The following is a 22,244-nucleotide window of genomic DNA, read 5'->3' as shown; positions in this document are numbered from 1 at the left end:
ACTTTTTTTCAAGTAGTCGCCGATACCGAATACCGATACTTTTTTTAAATGTGTCCCCAAATGCAGCCATGTCCCCCCACATATTGCAGCCATGTCCCCCCCCCCCACAGATGCAGCCATGTCCCCCCACAGATGCAGCCATGTCCCCCCACAGATGCAGCCATGTCCCCCCACAGATGCAGCCATGTCCCCCCACAGATGCAGCCATGTCCCCCACAGATGCAGCCATGTCCCCCCCCCCATCCAGCCATGTCTCCCCCCCCATCCAGCCATGTCTCCCCCCCCCATCCAGCCATGTCTCCCCCCCCCCATCCAGCCATGTCTCCCCCCCCCCATCCAGCCATGTCTCCCCCCCCCCATCCAGCCATGTCTCCCCCCCCCCATCCAGCCATGTTTCCCCCCCCCCATCCAGCCATGTCTCCCCCCCCCCCCATCCAGCCATGTCTCCCCCCCCCCCATCCAGCCATGTCTCCCCCCCCCCATCCAGCCATGTCTCCCCCCCCCCATCCAGCCATGTCTCCCCCCCCCCACCCAGCCATGTCTCCCCCCCCCCATCCAGCCATGTCTCCCCCCCCCCCATCCAGCCATGTCTCCCCCCCCCATCCAGCCATGTCTCCCCCCCCATCCAGCCATGTCTCCCCCCCCATCCAGCCATGTCTCCCCCCCCATCCAGCCATGTCTCCCCCCCCATCCAGCCATGTCTCCCCCCCCATCCAGCCATGTCTCCCCCCCCATCCAGCCATGTCTCCCCCCCCCCATCCAGCCATGTCTCCCCCCCCCCCCCCATCCAGCCATGTCTCCCCCCCCCCCATCCAGCCATGTCTCCCCCCCCCCCCATCCAGCCATGTCTCCCCCCCCCCATCCAGCCATGTCTCCCCCCCCCCCCATATCCAGCCATGTCTCCCCCCCCCCATATCCAGCCATGTCTCCCCCCCCCCATATCCAGCCATGTCTCCCCCCCCCCATATCCAGCCATGTCTCCCCCCCCCCATATCCAGCCATGTCTCCCCCCCCCCTCATCCAGCCATGTCTCCCCCCCCCCCCCATATCCAGCCATGTCTCCCCCCCCCATATCCAGCCATGTCTCCCCCCCATCCAGCCATGTCTCCCCCCCCCCCCCCCATCCAGCCATGTCTCCCCCCCCCCCCCCCCCATCCAGCCATGTCTCCCCCCCCCATATCCAGCCATGTCTCCCCCCCATCCAGCCATGTCTCCCCCCCCATCCAGCCATGTCTCCCCCCCCCCCATCCAGCCATGTCTCCCCCCCCCCCCATCCAGCCATGTCTCCCCCCCCCCCCCATCCAGCCATGTCTTTTCATTACACAGCACCCTGCATCACTGGACCCCCTTTACATTACACAGCACCTCTGGACCCCCTTTACATTACACAGCACGGTTAAAACAGGATCAGGAGTGGGTTCACTTTACATGCTGTAACCTCACAGCAGTGAGGTAACGGGCCACCCATTCACTATCTCACAGTGTGGATATTATAGAGAAGATACCGTCACCACATTCAGCACATATCCAATGGACTTTCACATTTTTGAATGATTGCTATATACTATATCATGAAATAAGTTATTTTGTACTGCATCAGTTGGATTGCCACACATGCTTTGCACAGTTGTTTTGGCACTTTTATCATATTTAGCATTTGTGTTATTAAGGACTTGTTTGTTCTGTATTTTCACTTTACCATTGCTATAGTACTTGCTGGCAAGTTAAGTTACTATAATAATAATAATAAGGTTTGCACATGGCACTTTTTTTTGTTCCACATTTTTTTTAGCAACAGCACATAAGATTTGGAACTTTTGGCTATTTTCTTGCACATTGCACTTTTTACAACAGCTCAGTAACTCAAGGGTACCTCTGTTGTACTGAGAAGTCCTCCAGTCGAGTGTCTGAGCGCGTTCGTGTGTTCCCAAAGAGGGTACAGCAATGCAGCAAGGACCGCAAAGGGACCTGGACCGGGCGGGAGGCGATGGAAGTAGCTGAGCTGGGCACTGGGCAGGAGCCTCTGCGATGGCTGTGTAGCAATTGGCGGGACAAGCCGGGCGCACTCGTATGACGTCATCGGGAGCGTGGGTGTTGCCGTGGTGACAGAAAAGGACGGAAGGAGACAGGACTCGGGTACAGTAGTAAATTCGCTGCCTGTCACAATGCGTCTGCTCGAGTCCTGCAATGGGAACGACGTGTGCGGGGACGTCGTTCCCGCAGGACTCGAGCCCTGGTCTGCCCCCATCCAGCCATGTTCCACTTACCTGCATCCCCGCTGCCGCCGACTGTGTATGTAATACGCCGGGAACGTTACAGCTTTGAATCGCTGTAATGATTGGCCCCGCGCTGCGTATAGACACTCCCCCTTGCTCGGGATTGGACAGTTCACCCGAGCAAGGGGGAGTGTCAATGCGCAAATCATTACAGCGATTCAAAGCTGTAATGTTCCCGCCCGTATTATACAGTCGGCGGTAGCGGGGATGCGGCGTAACGGCGGCAGATTGCGGCTTCGGTTGCGGCGGCGGTCGGCAAGTATTCTATTTGGGTATCGGCGTCTCAGTACCGCCGAAAAAACTCGGAATCGGTCCCGATACCGATACTAGTATCGGTATCGGGACAACCCTATCAAATACTGTAAGTGTTATTTTTATGTATTGCAGCAGAATGGTGAAGTTCAGTGTGCCCAGTTTACTTTAGGAGTGCATATATTCCCTTTCAATGTTACATTGTGGTGCACGCAGATAACTTCTGACAAGCTCTCCGACACAGGAGATAAAGGCAGCTTAAAATTTGTGTCGGGGAGCGAGCTGGGAGGCATAAGCAGAGAGCTTGTCTATTCACAATACAGCTCTGCAAGTTTCTTCATTCCTCTGCTTATGTGGAGTGGGGGTGTGTGCCTTTCCTCCAATCTGCTAAAGTGTATGCCCAGATTCTCTCTGCTGAAACAGGAAGAACATTATCTAACTCCATGTGCACTTTCTAAAGAATGTAGAAAGCTGAAGACAGCAGATATACATGAAAAATGTATGTAGGGAGATTGGTTTCATTTCTCTATCATCTGAGGCTGTGTATATTTTCAAAATAGGTTTCTTTGAATGAATGAGCATATAGTGCTTGGATCACTGCAGAACCTTAGCCCCCCCCCCCCCCCCCCCATTGTGGAACATCAGGATAGAGCCACATGGCTAAGTTTACTTTTTAGATGGTGGTTACAGGGTGCTTGGCAAGTATATAGTACAAAATTAAATACAATTTGCTAGAACAGACTTCAATGGCAAGTATGTCCTTTAGGTTTGGCCCATGCAAATCTATACAAAGAATACTCGTATTCACTTCAGTCTTTGCCCTTATTGTGTGTGTGTGTATATGTATATGTATATGTATATATATATATATATATATATAATATATATACTAGGGTTGTCCCGATACCACTTTTTTTAGGACTGAGTACAAGTACCGATACTTTTTTTCATGTACTCGCCGATACCGAATACCGATACTTTTTTTTAAATGCAGCCACATGTCCCCAAATGCAGCCTTTTCCCTAAATGCAGCCATGTCCCTAATGCAGCCTTGTGTCCCCTAAGACAAAGCCAAGTCAATCCCCCCCCTCCCCCCGCCGCTGCCGACATCTAGTTACTATGCGCTAGGGCAGGGGTATCCTGGGGTTTTACTTCGAAGGGCCGCATTATAAATTTCACAGATATTCGCGGGCCGAATTATTTCGAAATTAATCCTCCGCCAAGAAATAGAATAGAATTTGAAAGGCTGCTCTCAGAGCCCTGAGCCTTGTGCACCAGGGCTAAACACTTAGAATTTCCTCATACAGTACATCTGTGTCCCCATCAGAGACTCCCTGCCCATTTCTGTCCCCAGCAGAGTCTCTCCATACATCTGTGTCCCCATCAGAGACTCCCTGCCCATTTCTGTCCCCAGCAGAGTCTCTCCATACATCTGTGTCCCCATCAGAGACTCCCTTCCCATTTTTGTCCCCAGCAGAGTCTCTCCATACATCTGTGTCCCCATCAGAGACTCCCTTCCCATTTCTGTCCCCAGCAGAGTCTCCTTACACAATTGTGTCCTCATCAGACTCTGCCTGCACATTTGTGTCTCTATTTAAAGCCACCCCCACACATTTGTGTCCACATCAGAGACCGTCACACACTATTCTCAAAGCCACCTCCCCACACCCATTAAATACCTTCCTGCCCATTTGTGTCCCCATTAGAGCCCCCACATGTGTATCCCAATCCGAACCCCCCCCCCCCCTGCACACTTATGTCGCCCATCAGAGCCCCCCATCCTTGTGTCCCCCTACCAGAATCCCCCTCCCACATTTGTGTCCCCACCTGAGACTCCATGAACAACTATGTCCCCATCATAATCCCCTCTAAATATGTGTCCGCATCAGAAGCCCCCCAAACACTTGTGTCCCCCTATCAGAGTCCCCCTCCCACATTTGTGTCCCCACCAGAGACTCCCTGAAAAACTCTGTCCCCATCTTAATCCCCCCCAAATATGTACCCCCACACTTGTGCCCCCATCAGAGTACCCCCACACTTGTGCCCCCATTAGAGTCCCCCTCACCAAACACTTGTGCCCCCATCAGAGTCCCCCTAAACATCATTTGTCCCCATCATAATCCCCCTGAATATGTGCCCCCATCCTTGTGTCCCCTACCAGAGTTCCCCTCCCACATTTGTGTCCCCACCCGAGACTCCGTGAACAACTGTGTCCCCATCATAACCCCCCCTGAATATGTGTGCCCATCAGAGTCCCCCCAAATACTTGTGTCCCCATTAGAGCCCCCCACACATGTGTCCTCTATCAGAGTCCCCCCACACTTGTGCCCCCATCAGAGCCCCCCTTCATTACAGCTCCCTCCCTCCACACTTTTGTCCCCCATCACAGTCCCCCCTTCTCTTGCATCCCCACCAGAGCACATTTATTTTTCCTTCAGTCTCTCTGCAACATCCTATACTTGCCGTGTAGATCTGTGTGTATGTTACCGCTGATGCTCCTCTGAAGGGCTGGCTGTACTGCAGATTTACTGCACTTCCCGACTCCCACTCGGCTCTTACACGTGCACGATGTATGTGACATGACAGCGTTAAGTGCACTGAATTTACCTGCTGGTGTGAGGCAGGAGGAGCCGCTGGTCTGCACTGAAAGAATCTGAACTTTGTCGGGGCACTCGAGTTGCGGGACTTGCGCTGCACAGCCATCACTGCCTGTCAGTATACAGAGTAAGCCCTGCAACCCGAGCAGAGACCGTCCCTGCAGTGAGTCTGATGACTTTAGCTGCGGGCCGGAAGAAACATACTTTGGAAACCCCTGCGCTAGGGGAACACAACAGCTGTCATTTGCATTTGAATAGCTGGGTGTTCCCCCGCCGTCATGTATAGCCCCTCCCCCTTGCCCAGAAACTTTGATAAACAGGTCACCCGTCGTATCAAAGTGCCCGGGCAAGGGGGAGGGGCTATACATGACGGCGGGGGAACACCCAGCTATTCAAATGCAAATGACAGCTGTTGTGTTCCCCCAGCGCATAGTAACTAGATGTCGGCAGTGGCGGGGGGAGAGGGGGGGGGTTGACTTGGCTTTCTAAGGCGGCAGCAGCTCTCCTCTGCCCCATACGAGGACTGCTCTGCTCCGCTCTCCGCCCCCTCTCCGCCCCCTCTCCACCCGCACTCAAAAAAAAAAAGTATTCTATTCAGGTATCGGGAGTATTTGCGCGAGTACAAGTACTAGCGCAAATACTCTGTATCGGTCCCGATACCGATACTAGTATCGGTATCGGGACAACCCTAATATATACACACATATATATACACAGATCCTGGTTTTCTCAGGGGAGAGGAGACTGATCGTGTTTTTAATACCGATTATAATCACCAATCTGTCATCTCTCCTAGTCAGTCCCATTCCCCCCAGTTAGAACACACATTTAACGCCTTGATCACCCCCCCCCTCCCAGTGGTAACCCCTTCCTTGCCAGTGATATTTATGTAGTAACCAGTGCATTTATATAGCACTAACCACTGTATAATTGTCACTGGTCCCAAAAATGTGTCAAGTGTTCACCGTAATATCGCAGTCCTGATATAAAAATCGCTAATCACCGCCATTACTGGTAAAAATGCCCTAAACCCTATTTAGTAGACGCTATAACTTTTGCGCAAACCATTCAATATATGCTTGCTTCGATTTTTTTTTTTTTTTTTCGCTCTTTTGTTTTATAGCGCAAAAAATAAAAACTGCAGAGGTGATCAAATACCACCAAAATAAAGCTCTATATGTGAGGGGGAAAAAAGGACGTCAATTTTGTTTTGGTACAAGTCGCACGACCGCACAATTGTCAGTTAACCACTTCCCTACTGCACGCCGTCATATTTGTGCCGGGATATCTGAATGATGCCTGCATAGGCAGCGGGAGGGGACGTCTCTCCCGTGCCATCGGGGACCCGGAGAAAGAATCGTCCAGCGCCGGATGACGATCCTTGAGATTTCCGGTGGCCGAGTGGTCACCAGTTATCTCGATGACCGTCAAAGGCCCCGGAGCGATGTTATGACGTTATGCCCGGGCCCCGGATGTAAACAAAGCGGCAATCGCGGCTAGTAAGAATGAGTGCAGTTTTTTTTTTTTTCCTCTTGATCTCATGCTTTACAGCAGGTGTGCCCAACCAGTGGCCCACGGAGCCCTCTGATGTGGCCCAAAACCTCCTGCTCTGGAATAGAATAAAATGGAATACTGTTATTCAAGTTATTTTTTATTACTAAAATCACAGTATATATGGGCATATCTGTTCTGCAGGTGTTACTAAGCTGCTTTCAAACTGATCCACAGGTGCAGAGCAGTGCACCTGTGGGTTACCTGCACTGAGCCATAGATTACCTGCGAGTTTGGTGTGCTGAGAGTAGAGTGGGCTGCCATCCACCCACTCCACTCATTGTGGAGGAGAGATATAGGGTCTTATTGACCCCAAATCTCTCCATAAAGAGGACCTGTCACAAACCATTCCTATTACAAGGGATGTTTACATTCATTGTAATAGGAATAAAAGTGATCAAAAAATATAAATGTAAAAAAAGTGTATAAATAAAAAACATAATAAATGCCCATGTCCCCGGTAGCTCGCGCTCAAAACCGATCACACACTCAAGTCCCGTCCACATATGTAAACGCTGTTCAACCCACACATGTGAGGTATCGCCGCGTGCGTTACAGTGCGAGCAACAATTCTAGTGCCAGACCTCCTCTGTAACTAAACTGGTTACCTGTAAAAAAAAAAAAAAATGAAAGTGTTGCCTATGGAGATTTTTAAGTACCGAAATTTGGCGCCATTCCATGAGTGTGTGCAATTTTAACCACTTAAGGACCCCTTCACGCCGATTTACATCGGCAGAATGGCACAGCTGGGAACATCAACGTATATGTACTTTGCCCTTTAAGCCCAGCCGTGGGTCGCGCGCCGCAAGCGCGTGCACGCGACCCGGTCCGAAGCTTCGTGACCACGGACGTGGGACTCGCGTACCCGATCGCCGCTGGATTCCCACGATCGGTCCCCGGAGATGAAGAACGGGGAGAGCTGTGTGTAAACATGGTATAGATTTAGGGAATTTTTAGGGAATTTTTTTTTTTTTTTTTTTTTTTAAAGTGTATTTTGTGCGTGTACTCGAGAGAGGAGCCGGACTGCAGGAGTTGGGAGTAGGCAGGCCTCCCCCAGAGGCAATCTGCCACCTTTCTCCATGCCCCGGGTGGCAATGGCAGGTGTGTGAGGGGGTCCTCCCACACAGCCCGCCCTACCTGCTCCGCTTTGAAGCCCAACGGGGCAGAGGGACTCCCTATAAGGGAGTGAGAGGATTAGCCCGCTCAACCAGCCCCGTTAGTCCTTCGCCTCTCTTTTTAGAGACCGCGTGGTCAAAGTGCGTGATGTTAACCCAATTTCGAGTGCGTGTAAGTGTGGTGGTTTTTGTGGGAGGGGGGTGGGCGTACTAAGCGCAGGCTTACCTCGCATAGCACACCCAACGGGAGCCGGGCTGAGACCACCAGCGCAGTGCCAATCGCGTTGAGCCACCGCAGCTCCCACAGGTGAATTTTTTTTAAAAATTGTCACTATATTTTTGTTTATAGCGTAAAAAATAAAAACCGCATAGGTGATCAAATACCACCACAAGAAAGCTCTTATTGTGGGGAAAAAAGGACACCAAATTTGTTTGGGAACCATGTTGCACGACCCCACAATTGTTGGTTAAAGCGACGCAGCGCCGAATCGCAAAAACTGGCCAGGTCCTTTAGCTGCCTAAAGGTCCGGGTCTTAAGTGGTTAAAGGGATCAGTACTTTTTTTTTTTTTTTTTTTTTTTTAGCACTGATCACTGTGTTGGTGTCACTGGTCCCCAAAAAGTGTCAATGTCGCAGTTTCACAGTCCTGCTAAAAATTGCTGATCACCTACATTACTAGTAAAAACACAAAAAAAGTTCCCTAAATCTATACCATAGTTTTAGGACGCTATAACTTTTGCGCAAACCAATCAATATATTTTTTGAGGAGATATATATATATATTTTTTTTATATATATAACAAATGTAGCAGAATACATATTGGCCTAAATTGATGAAGACATTTGATTTTTATTTTGGGAATGTTCTATAGCTGAAAGTAAAATATTTATTTATTTTTTATTTAAAATTGTCAGTATTTAAAGCGCAAAAACAAAAACCACTGTTTGATGTTCTGACCAGGTGCCCCACTTAAATGTGCACTCACCCTAGATGTTGACCACATATATCTAGTGTGGTCACTTGTGCTTTGTGGGGAACCAAGCCCCTAGAATGGTATCTTTAATGGTCGATCACATTACAATTGCTCCATAGATGGGGAAAGAAATGACAAAGTGGCGAGCCTATAGCATAAAACTATATAATTTTATAGGTAAAAAAGTAGTGAAAATATGCAGTGTGAAAATATGCAGTGTGAATAGTCTAGGCGTAGGTTCACTTTAAGATAAACCTGAACTGCTGCTGTTGAATTTGTATTTCTTTTCCTTTCCTCCTGAATGTATGATTCTTTGCATATTGGCCACTGTCAAGTTTATTATTGCATTATTGTAGATGTGCTAAGAATAAAATCTTGTCATTTGTTGTTGGTCATAGTAGACTCAGTGTGACTTGGTTTAGTGTCATTCAGTAGACCCAAAGCCAGGAAGTGTTAACTAAAATGCCAAAATGATATCACTGCTATGACCTTAATATACATATTGTTTATATTAAAAATGGGTTTGAATGCTTTTATTAGCTCTTTTTCTTTGTAGTAATTTTGTATTTTGGAGGTTTGATAAAGAATACATTTTAAGATGACCTTTTTCTTGGCATCACAGATGGGAGTTCTGTATATAAGGGGTTCTTTGTGGGTGTTGGGCTGTTTAGAAGGGCTCTTGTCTTTAGCTTGCATAGGATAAATGATCTTTTTGTTTGCTCCATTTGTAAAGCCTATTCCAGAGTTATAAGAAGCCTTTATTTAATCTGATGTCATTCCAGAAGTACAAATTTTTATGTGCAATGCAATAGGAAAAATGCAGATGCAAGTAAACAGAGGCTGTCATTTTCTACCTGTAACTGTGTTAAATTTTTCTATTGCATGTATTTCCCCTTATTCCAATTACTGTATTTATTGGTGTATAACACGTACTTTTTTACCCTGAAAATAGAGGGTAAACTGTGCCTACGTGTTATACGCAGGGGGCTGTGGAAAGTTTTTTGGCTGAAACTTCCCTCTTAAAGTTAGGGTGCGTGTTATACGCCTGTTTCGTGTTATACGCCGATAAATACGGTATTCATTTTGCTGTTTTCTGGCTCCATCTGCTCCTTCAGCGGTTTATAGTTGCCATAACACTGAGAGCCTCTGTTACCAAATTTCTGGCTTCCAGTTATGATTTAAAATGTTTTTTTTTAATTAATACCTAGACCTATGCCATTTTAAAATATGGATGCATCTAAAATTCATCATTATTGTATTTAGAAGCCTTCCTATTTTATGTAATTTTTGTAAATCACATGTACCCTGCAAATACCCGTTTAAAAAAAAAATGCATTGAACTGAACAAATCACTGCCCATGCTTGTGTTGAGGGGGCCTAGCTGTCTTCACCCAAGTTTATCCACGTGAGGTGAGTGAGAAACTTATATAGCGCAACACATGCGAACTGAATCGCCTCTTGGAAAAGAGGAGAGAGGGGTTCCAGTACCAGTGTTAACACAGGCTTTGGTTAGAAATGTCTGCTCTCTGGTGCTGCCGGGAGGGCTATTGTACCAAGAAAGGCACAGGTTAGCACCTTATGGTGTCTGTTTTTGGGTCCCTCCCACTGTAGATGGATTTTGAGGTAAACTTTTTGTTCTTGTACTACTGAAAACCGCCTCTCCCAGGCTTGAAATTACTTTGATATAACACAATGAGTTGGTGGTATTGAAATACACTTTTATATACTAAAGCCGTGTTCGACAACCCCTCAATCGACATCTACTTGCTGATTTGTGGGAAGCCGATGGGTAGATCACGATCAGGGCTGGGCCAATGATTCCCCCCCCCCCCCGTCTCCGCCATTCCCCCTTTTTTACTAGCAGAACAGAGTGAGAGGCAAAGCCGTGCTGGATGAAGGGCGGGAGCACAGCAGGTGCATTAAAGTGGTTGTTAACCCAATTTCACATTTCACATTCTCCTAATACTGTGCCTCCCTGTCTTTTTTTTTTTTTTTTGTATTTCACGGCGGCTCCCTGCGCTCATGTAACCGGCCATGTTTCCTCTGTCCATCTTGCAGAAGCAGGGTTTCCCCGCTGACGTCAGAACGACGCGAGGAGGAGAGGATAGATGGGACACTGCAGGTCATGTGATCGACGTGAGCTACTGTAAAGGAGGATTCCTTTTAATAAAACAGACAGGGGGGGCACAGTATTGGAGGCAAAACAGATATTATTCCAATATATTGCTTATTCCTGCAACAGGATGGGGTGGCACTGTGCAGAGAGGGAAGGGAGGAGTACAAGAGGACAAGTGCGCATTGTGGCATGTAAACGGACCATGATGTCAGGGGCTCCGCAGCCATGATTATCGTGGTCTGTTTACATAGGCAAAGGGAGAAACTTGCTGAATCAGCGGCCGCCTTTTCTCTGGATTCTGGGTGGTTTAAAGTAGGGTTGTCCCGATACCACTTTAAGACCGAGTACAAGTACAGATACTTTTTTTTCCAAGTACTCGCCGATACCGAATACTGATATTTTTATATGCATAGTTATATTGTAATGGAATTTCACAAATCGGTGGTATCTGCAAATGATCCAAGGGTAAAAAGTACAACGGCATCTAAAGTCTTATAGGTTAGAAAAGTTTACTGTGGTAAGCTTACATAAGCCTGTGTAGTGGGGGGCAAAACCATTAGATGTTGCATACCGGCCCATCTATTTGGGGATCGCCAGGGAGATAAGTTGGTATGTAATCCAATCGATTTTCAGCCCAGGGGGGTTTCAAGCGGGTAATCGCCAGGAAGAACATGTGATAGGAGAGCAGTAGCTGGCCACTGGACCCGCACATCGTAAGTGGTCTATCAGAAACTGCTAGATGACCAGAGGGAAGCCACAACCACTGGAACAGAGAGAGGCTTGGCTAACAAGCTACAAAGTTACCATGGCACCACCTTTCGCGGTCCTGCAGCTTTATCACGGCCCTCTGTGATTAAAGCGGCAGGACTGTGAAACACCTTAGTTTTGCTAAGGGGAATGTTAGATGCACTAGCAGATTTAAATAAACTACAAATTGAAGCTGAACTCCCGGAGGGGGGAGGGTTCCGAAAAGCGGAGGTTCACTTTTTGTGTGGACCTCTGCTTTAAAGCTTTTGTGCTGTGATGGTTTTGAATGGTGTCATTCTGTGTGTTGCAATATAAATTCAGATGCCAGCAGAGTATTACATGATGCTAGTAGGGCAAGTTGGAAAACCTCCAGCTATAAGCTTATGTCGCCCCTGCAAGCCGTGACTAAAAGGTAACCACCTCAAGAGTGATCAAAGTCCCAAGTCAATTTTTTTTGCCTTTTTAAATAGGTACACTTTCAAAGTGAATTGGTCTGTGTTCAATATCCTTTTAAATAGTAAGATTTTTATACCCACATATTTTGGTAAACTGTAAAACTGTTCATTCATCAACCCCTGTGTAATGTCTCTCTCTTCATTTTTACTGAAACAGTGGCTGCAGCTCAAGCACTTGCTGATGAACGAAGAAGCCAAGCTGGCTCCAGTCCCAATCCCGTCCAGTCTGCAACAAGTGGAAAGGCAACTAAGCCAGGTAATCTTAATTTCCCATAAAACATTTTACAAGGAATAAAAGAACTCTGCATCAATTAATCCAATTTGTTTTTGTTTGTTTTACAGTAATTGATGGCTCATCTTTAAGAACTGATGAGAGACAAAGATTAGCCCGAGAACGTAGGGAAGAGAAAGAGAGGCTAAATGGTATGTTTTAGTTTGTAAAGAAAAGGGGGGCAGGTGTATCGGCTTGACAAAGAAAAAAAAAAAAATTGATATATTTTATGTATATAATTGAAATATATACACACTACTATTAAGAATAAGACTGAGATGTAGGTTTGAGTTATATTCCAATGCCAGCAAAGTGTGTGTGTGTGTTTTTTTTTTTTTTTAATTTTTATTATTATAATGGATCTTATTTTGATTTGCATTTTTTACTCACAAATTGGCTAACTATATGGGGCTAAAAGCTACTCTTTCTTGAGACATCGGGGAGCTTAATCAATGTTTCCCCTGTGTTTCATAGGCGGGCTCCATTTTCCAGGTTGCTTCATTACCTGTCCCCCTCACACCAAACCCGGAACTTCTGAGTACATTGACACTCAAATGGAGCTCGGTAAACCTGAGTCGTGTTTACCGATGTCCCTGTTTTTGCTTCTGATTTTGATAGCCAGCAGACAGACTGGAGGAAAACTGAGAACTGAAGGTGAAGCTAACCAGATCACTTCTACAGTCAGCAGAAAGGCAAAAACAAGCTAATTTAATTGTGGGCTTGTTTTAAACCATTACTTACCGTTTCATATGTCCTTTGATACCTAGCCATGGCTTTTGGCAGTTAAAGGCAAGCTCAGTAGAGTTGAAGGAAAGCCTACACAATAATTCACCTTAGAAATGCAGCCTCCCTATTCTAATATTGGCACATACTGTATATTTTCTAATGAATTGCTATTACAATACCTTTTTTGCCCAACCTCGATGGGCTCCACCTACCTAAAACAAACACCTCTTCCAAAATCAATAAAAAGAGTATGGTCACCTAGTCCCCCCAGAATTTGTTCCCTCTAGGCTAACAGCAAAATCAAAATTTTCTTACCAGGCTTTTGTGATAGTTGCGGTGGCCTCCCCGGTATATATTCACTGACAGTTGACTTGAAGAGCATGCATGTCATCTGGGTTTTCTAGGCTAGTTTCTCATCTCACCTTCCAGGATGGCATCACATGATATGCTCCTCCCTACATGAAAAACAATTGGTTCACAGCTGTTTAAAAGGCCACACCTTACCCCATGTCCTCAGTATTGATTGCGTTTCTCCCACAGTGAAACTTTTTTTCTCTGACCAGAAGACGAAGTTAGATGGTACCCTTGTGGGCCAGGTTTAGGAATGCAGGTGAGGGCTGCACTGACCTGCCGCCTCAGAGCTTCTCACAGGTCGCCACCACGGCTTTGTGCAGGCTGTTTGGGAGTAGCCAAATCTCACGCCGCTCAGCTGCTCTGGTCTCCTCCTGTCTTCCCCTCTGTGCAGCGGCCGCCTTTTCTCTGGATTCCGGGTGGTTTAGAGTAGGGGTGTCCCGATACCACTTTTCTAAGACCGAGTACAAGTACCGATACTTTTTTTTTTTTCCAAGTACTCGCCGATACCGAATACTGATACTTTTAATTTAATCTTGTGTGAAAGTGGCACGTGTCAGTATTTTATATATATATATATATATATATATATATATATATATATATACTTTTTTTTTCATTTTTTTTTTTTTTTTTACAATGCTTTCTTCTTTTGGAGAGGGGGGGTGGGGGACAGTGTCGTTTTTTTTTATCAGCCCTGTTGGGGGGGGCTATGGTGAGATATCAGGGGTCCTAACCACTTAAGAACCGGACCAATATGCAGCTAAATGACCCAAGGGGTTTTTACAATTCGGCACTGCGTCGCTTTAACAGACAATTGCGCGGTCGTGCGACGTGGCTCCCAAACAAAATTGGCGTCCTTTTTTCCTCACAAATAGAGCACAAAAGAATTAAGGAGATCTGATCACCATTTAATCCTCTTCTCTGGACCAAGGAAGGGACTTCAAGCTTCAAAACCTACAGTTTCTAGGTGGATAACGCATGCCATTACAGCAGCATACGAAAGCTTGGGTATACCTGCACCAGCAAAGTTGAAGGCACACTCAACTAGAGCCCTGGTAACTTCCTGGGCTGAAAAAACAGGAGCCTCCTGGGAGAAAATTTGTAGTGCAGCCACCTGGTCCAGCCAAGACAACTTCCTGAAGCACTACCGAGTGCGGAGGTCCTTTCGCAGCAGAACCTAGCTTCGGTCGAAAAGTGTTGCAGGCAGTGGTTTCACCCCAAGGTAGGCCTGCGGATTACATGATTATCCTCTCATGTGTTGCCATTCTGGAAGGTAAGCTGAGAAAACTGACGGTTAGACTCGCCAGTAACAGTGTTTTTACGAACCTTCCAGGACGATGGGCCTACTTCCCAACCTGTTAAGGGTGGAGGAGAAGCGACTATTCCTGTGGGTGCAGAGGCTCTAGTGGAGCCCTCACTTACATTTGGTTAGGCTCCAAGTTCTCCCCTGTTTTGCTTCAGGAGGTGTGGGGTAGGGGGGAGCCCTCAGTGGCTGAATGAGGCCCCTGATGTATACTGCTGATTGGTATAGATCAGGGATATGCAATTAGCGGACCTCCAGCTGTTGCAGAACTACAATTCCCATGAGGCATAGCAAGACTGACAGCCACAAGCATGACACCCAGAGGCAGAGGCATGATGGGACTTGTAGTTTTGCAACAGCTGGGGGTCCGCTAATTGCATATCCCTGATATAGATGGACCATGGTCACAGACCTCTCCAATCTCCCTTGGTAGTGAGGTTGGAGCAGAGGTATCGGGAGTCCCTGACTACTTTCTGATAGGTGACACTTCTGCTGAGCCAGGTGACCGAATGTGGCTTGCTTCGCTGTGGGTCCCCCTTTACATGCCAGTCAGGGATCTTGGTGGATCCCAACTAAAGTGTTGGGATCTCTCCAGACTCTAGGCTGGCTGAGTGACGTCAGGTGACAGCTGGCTTTAGCCCACTGTCGGCTGAAGCCACTGGCAGGGCATTGGTTAACACTAGGGGGCGATCAAGGGGTTCAAGGGTGTTCCCTATGTGTGTTCTAACTGGAGGGAATGTGGCTGACTAGAGGAGGAAAGAAATCGTTCCTACTTGGTAGGAACACACGATCTGTCTCCTCTCCCCTGACAGAACCGGGATGTGTGTGTGTGTGTTTTTACACACATCCCGCTTCTCGCTCTGTCGCGATCGATTGTGCCCACATACGTAAAAAGCATTCAAATCACACATGTGAGGTATCGCCACGTGCGCAAGGGCAACAATTCTAGCCCAAGACCTCTGTAACTCTAAAGGGGTAACCTGTAAAAAAATTAAAGCGTCGCCTATGGAGATTTTTAAGTGCCACAGTTTGGTGCCATTCCACAAAGTGTGTGCAATTTTTAAAGGGTGACATTTTGGGCATCTATTTATTCAGCGTAACATCATCTTTCACGTTATACAAGAAACTTGGACTAACTTAACTTTTTTTTTTATTAAATACGTTTGAAAAAACTCTGTTCAAATACAGTTGTGACATAAAAAATTGCAGACTGACGTTTTATTCCCTAGGGTCTCTGCTAAAAATATATATATGTTTGGGGGTTCTGAGTAATTTTCTAGGAAAAAAAAATATTTTTACATGTAGGAGTGAAGTGCTAGAATTGGCCCCGGGTGAGAAGTGGTTAAAAAGTTTTAAAAGTAGAACCTCCCTGCGGATTTACAACTACAGAGCTACCACCTGGTCTAATTTTCATATGATGTTTCAACACATCAGAATTGTCCCACTCTCCTGGCAGAACTAAGCCTCGCAGAATAGGTCCTGCAAGTAGTAGATGCTTTTTTTTTTTTTTTCTTTCTTATCTTCTCATATGCTGTCTTGGAAATTATAATAAGGAAAGCGGAGTTAGTTACGCGGTAGCTCAATTCCCCTCCCTGGATTTTGTATTGTGTTATGTTAATTCATTAGTTGCCCTCAGCTCTTCCTTAAAGCAGAAGTGCTGCAAGTAAAAAAAAACGAATTTACATGTTCATCTATGCGACTTCAGCAGAGAACTGAGTAATCACATGACTGCTGATCGCTCAGTTCTGGGTTTTCACTGAGCAGATTGTGGTGACTGTCAGCCCTTATTCACACCAATGTGATTTGACAGTTCAAAATCGCATGACAAGTGGCACCCTATTTTTGGCAATAAAACTGTTCAGATTGTTGCAACTCTTCTGCATTTTCATGGCGACTTGCATTTAATTGCCAATCCAAATTGCACTGATCTGTGGCTTTGAAATCGCGCTGAAGTGGGGCAATTTCAGGGCTCAGTCTTTGCTCTTCCCCTTGAGGAGCGCCGGGCTGTGGGGAGGACGTTGTGCTAAGTGGCTGAGCCAGCTGCTGATCAGGCATTTATGTGGAGCTTACCATTGTCGGGATCCCTCCAGAACCTTGAACAGCTTAGGCCCTTTGTTGGCTGAATCTGGGTCACGGGAGTGCAGAAATAAGTGCAGTCCTGTGACCTAGAAGAGAAAAATGGCCTTAAAAGTAGCCTGCGTAAATTTTTCGTGTTCAGATGGGTTACAGCCCATTAATTTTGAACAGTTACTATAGTAAACAGTGTGTCCTCTGTTTACTATAATTGGGTTTGGCCTACACCATCTGGGTTTAAAACTTGAGTCCTGGTGCCTAACCTGCCGCCCATTGGCACTTCTTGTGCTGCACTTGAACCCCCTGCAGACACTAATTTGTGCTTCCCTTTTGTCTTGTTATATCAATGATCTCTAGGAACCAATTGGGGTCATAGGTCTCCAGCCTGTATCAACTTCTATGGTATGTTTACAGCCTTTGACCATCTATACATTTTTAAAACTGGTTCAAAAAGTCAGCCAAGCCACTATACTATATCAATGTGGTCCCTGCAGCCAAAAAATAGCCAGCAAAAAATATATTGTAGAGAGAACTCAAGCATACAGAGGCTGAATTTAAAGGGACACACGTGGCATATAACAGGCAATAATCACAGCTTAAGATATGTAGTACAAAACTTTATTGGCATAAGAAATTGCAATAATCACACCCAAAGCAAAAAAAACTGGAAAAGTTGTTCACTCTACCATATGTTGAAAACAGACAATGTTGTATTAACTGCCCTATACCACATCAACGCTGACTGTTTTAGGAACACAGCATGAACGTGTTAAATCGGCACCTTATGGGTTTAGTATTCAACCCCCTTCACACGGCTCTTTGCAGGTTCCTGCGTTGAGAATCTCTGCACCAACGTGATCACCAGTGAAAGATTCAATAGCTCCTGCTCCACATAGCAGGCTGCTTCCTCCACCGGCCTTTGCCCTAATCTGTTGTCGCATAGATGGGAGCTCTCCCTGATCCAGGCTACTAGCTCTGCAAATGGACAGCCCACACCTTGGGCGTGGTCAAAGTGACATGCTACCATCAGCCTCTGACCATCTCTTGTACTATGTCTCTCATACCCTGTTTGCAGTCTCTGCCCATCTATGTTACTCCATAGTCTTTGATTATATTTTTCTGTGTTTGCTTTCTTTGACCGTGACTATTCACTGAATTTTATGTGCAGCCCTTTGGTGATGTCAGGGGGTTGCAGTTGAGGTCTCTTGTATTAAGAGAGTTGACTACCACATGCTCCTAGGGCCTGTGGACACCAGACAGGACACAGAGTGACAACAAATGTATAGAGAAACAGGGCTAAAGAAATTGTAACATTCAACTGCATATGCAAACAGAACTAGAGATGGTGATAGGTCCCTGAGTGGATAAAGCTTATTGTGTAGAGGAACTCTCCAGTACTGCTGACAGGTAAATTAGAGGATGGTCTATAAAGGAGAGGAGGGAGTGCAACACCTGAGGGGGAGAATGGAGAAAACGATGGGACTATGCATACTTGGATGGAAAAAATTTATGCATGTAAGAACCCTCCTATTTTGACTTTGCAGTTTTTGTGTTTACATTGTAAATGTTCCTTGTATTACAGCTGCCAAAGAAAAAGAATTGCTTGAAAAAGAAAAGAAAGCTAAGCTGCAATATGAGAAACATATGGAGGAAAAGCAGAAGAAGCTTGAAGAACAAAAACTAAAGGATGAGCATAAGAGGACAGCAGCTGAAGAAAAGCGAAAACAGAAGGTGCACGAAGAAAAGGTGGTTATGTTTTCTGTATTGTGACTAAAATATACTACGAAGTCAATCTATTATCATTTCTTGTGTTCATCAGGTCAAAAACAAAAAAGATCCAGGTGTGTAGATTAGATTTCTGTTTAGAAAAAAAGTGCATTTGCTTGGTGCTGAGTAGGTGCAAAATAATTTTGAAATAACACTTATGTATACTTACTTTATTTAACCACTTAAGACCCGGACCAATATGCAGGTAAATGACCAGGCTTTTTGCGATTCGGCACTGCGTCGCTTTAACGGACAATTCCACGGTCATGCGACGTGGCTCCCAAACAAAATTGGCATCCTTTTTCCCCCCACAAATAGAGATTTCTTTTGGTGGTATTTGATCACCTCTGCGGTTTTTATTTTTTGCGCTATAAACAAAAATAGAGAGACAATTTAAAAAAAAAATCTATTTTTTACTTTTTGCTATAATAAATATCCCCCAAAATTTTTGGTAAAAAAAATCGCATGGTGGCGATCAGCAATATTTTTTTTTTTTTTTTTTGTGACTGCAACATTATGGCGGACACATTTTTGGGACCATTGTCATTTTCACAGCAAAAAGTGGTATAAAAATGCATTGTTTACTGTGAAAATTACAATTGCAGTTTGGGAGTTAACAACTAGGGGGCGCTGAAGGTGTTAAGTGTGACCTCATATGTGTTTCTAACTGTAGGGGGGTGGGGCTGGATGTGTGACGTCATTGATCGCCTTTCCCTATATCAGGGAACAGACGATCAATGACAGCGCCACTGTGAAGAACAGGGAGGAAGCCTCTCCCCGTTCAGCTCCTGTGACTGATCGCGGGACTCCGGCGGCGATCGGGTCCCGTGGCCGCTGTCACAGAGCTTCGGACTGGGTCACAGGCGCGCGCCCACGGCTGGGCATTTAACAATCACGTACAGGTACATGATTGTGCCCAGCCATGCCATTCTGCCGACGTATATCGGTGTTAGGCGGTCCTTAAGTGGTTAAAAATATGTGTAGGCTTAGTTTCCCTTTTTGGCTTCTTGCATCTTATTGACTTAAAGCAGAGTTCCAACCAAAAATGGAACTACCGCTTTTTGGGGATGAGGGGGGAGCGGATACCGGTCTATGCCAGGTATTTGCTCCCACTTCCGGGCATAGATGGCTGCAGTATCCCAGGATATCTACACCATGTCTGCCCCCTCCTACGCCCACCTGATGTCACACGCTGTGCAGCGCAGAGAGGAGAGCTGAGTGTTAACTGAGACTTGAGTGGAGGGAAAGGACCCCCCCCCCCCTTTTCCCCTTCACAATCTCATAAGGAAATATGCACATCTGGGGTTGTCAGTCACCTGCTGAAGCACCTCCCAATCGGGCCATCTGGCGTCTATATACACTCTAAAGGCCCATACACACGATAGGACTTTTTGACAACGATTGTCCAACGGACAAATGTTTTCGGTTTTTCAATGGACCAATGTTCGCTGTGAATGCTCTCAAACTTTCCAGCCACAAATGTCCAGTGGAGGATAATCCTATAGTGTGTACATGATTCCATCGGACAAAAGTCCAAAGTACAAACACGCATTCTCAGAACCAATTCTAAACATCAGACAACAATAGCAGAAGTTGCCCAAAGGGTGGCAGGAAAGAGCTGAAAAGCCACGTGATTTGGTAAAAGTTGGCCGTGTGTATGCAGAACAAGTTCACGGCCAACGCCCTTCGGACCAAAATCCATGGAAAAGTCAGATGGAATTCCGATCGTGTGTATGAGGATTTAGACGTATCTAATTCAGATGGCAGAGGAACAGGCCAGACAGAAATCACACTTGATGCTTTAGATAGAGGCAGGTACACACTAAAGAAGAATATGCTTTGTTCATTTTTATTTTCAGGGGTTTACAACCACTTTTAATAATTCAAATTTTTATAAGCTGTTCTTCTGTAGCTTTGACTTTATTCTTGGAGTTCTTGTTTAGTTTGAAGACAAATCTTTTCTGTAAGCATAGCTTTCTTGCACACTGCTTGAGGTTTTCCTGTATTTGCTGTATTTAGTATTTTAACTTCACAAGCCTTCTAGGCTCTCTTTAGCGAAGTAACCTGACAATGTTGCTGCCACCACCATGTTTTATGATGGTAATGGTGTTGTCCAAGGTAATGTGCAGTGTTTAGTGCGCAACACAGAGTGCTTGATCTGATATCTAAAAGGGATCAGTTGTGGTCTCGGCATACCACAAAAACTGCCAGGTACCTTCGGATCTCCCCCAAAAATTAGCAGTGTTTTGGCAGCAAATTTCGATTTAGTTTTAGTCTTAGAACAAAAATTGCATCTTGGTCTTCTGCAGTTGTTTTAGTCGTATTTAGTCGACTAAATCTCCAGTATATTTTAGTCGACTAAAATTCATTTTATGTGAAAAATATACTACAGCGCTAATTAATCGATTCCACGTGCACCTAAATAAAAAAACAAATAATATAGCTGCTATCTTGAGTGATACCAAATCCAAACAGTGAAACATATAAAATATAGATGCGCTAATATTAACTTAAAAGGTGATAAAACGTACAAAAAAAACTAATCAGGGAGAACACTCCATAAACTGTGAATTACTAATATGTCCTTAATTAGTGCACAGTGATTAGCAGGATTCCATGCAGGGAAAAAATCACTCTCTTCAATCTGAATGCTAATCCAGCCCTCCACCGCTGTGATCAGATGATACAGGCACTCACAGACAGGGATTGCATGAAAGAAAAGAGAAAAAACCTCTCATTGCGCAATATTCGATGACAGATCAAAAAAATGTAATCAGAGCATTGACATATGCACTCACGAATCCCCGCTTTCAGTAAAGCATGAAAAAGCCACTCAGTATGCCGTTTCCTCAGCTCGATCCGATGCACTCGGATTCGATCGCAGGCTCCTCCCTACGCGTTACGTCACAGGCACGCGACTTACTCATGGGTTCCTACCCATGAGTAAGTCGCGTGCCTGTGACGTAAAGATTCTGCAGATAGGAAGTTTGAAACTGTTAAAGGCCATTTTTACTCTTGCAGGCCCTGATCTGCAACCAGCTCTTGCACTTTCAGCATGTCAAACTGCAGCTAACTGGACTAGGACAAGGAACAACTAACAGAATCTGGTTTTCCAAAACTATCTTTTAACAGCAAATTTACAATTCAATTGTGCCTTGCCCTTTTGTGTGGATGCCTTTTAAAAGTGATGTGACAAATATCCAGAATGACTTGTGGCTCAAAGCCTGGACAGCTAAAGCTGCCTGTAAGAAGCTCCTCACCCATATGCCTTTTTTAAAGCCAACATCTTTTTGGGGAAGCATTTGACCGATGCGTAAAATTTTGTAGGAGAGAATTTTGCTTTCATAGTGCATCCTCTGGCTGGTTATATCGTACATAGACGATTCCGTCTGCTGCGGGGAATGGGCGTTCCTAGCAAGAGGGAGGATGATTGACGGCCGGCTCTGGCACGTCACGCTCCCCGAAGACAGCCGGAGTAGGTCTCGGCTCTTCACGGCGCCTGCGCACAGGCTATGCGCAGGCGCCGTGAAGAGCCAAGCCTATTTCGGCTATTTCCGGAGAAGCGTGACGTGCCAGGGCCGGCCGTCAATCACCTTCCCTCTCCATAGGAACGCCCATTCCCCGGAATCTTCTATGTACGATATAACAGTGAGTACGGGGATAAAAAA

The 22,244-nt window shown here is 45.9% G+C and overlaps 1 protein-coding gene across 11 annotated transcripts in view; it reads left to right on the top strand.

Annotated features, from left to right (window-relative positions):
- Window positions 1-22,244, top strand: part of MAP7D3 (MAP7 domain containing 3) — a 126,569-nt gene that overhangs the window by 32,254 nt on the left and 72,071 nt on the right. For all 11 annotated transcript variants that reach the window (XM_040323745.1, XM_040323752.1, XM_040323751.1 and 8 more), the window contains exons 2-4: window positions 12,240-12,338; window positions 12,425-12,505; window positions 18,392-18,555. In XM_040323745.1, the coding sequence (XP_040179679.1) occupies window positions 12,240-12,338; window positions 12,425-12,505; window positions 18,392-18,555 (344 nt within the window). The remainder of the gene's footprint in view (window positions 1-12,239; window positions 12,339-12,424; window positions 12,506-18,391; window positions 18,556-22,244) is intronic.

Source organism: Rana temporaria, chromosome 9 (genome assembly GCF_905171775.1).
Source record: "Rana temporaria chromosome 9, aRanTem1.1, whole genome shotgun sequence".
NCBI lineage: Eukaryota > Metazoa > Chordata > Amphibia > Anura > Ranidae > Rana > Rana temporaria.
The sequence above is the reverse complement of the archived record's forward strand: the minus strand, read 5'-3'. Positions and strand labels throughout refer to the sequence as shown.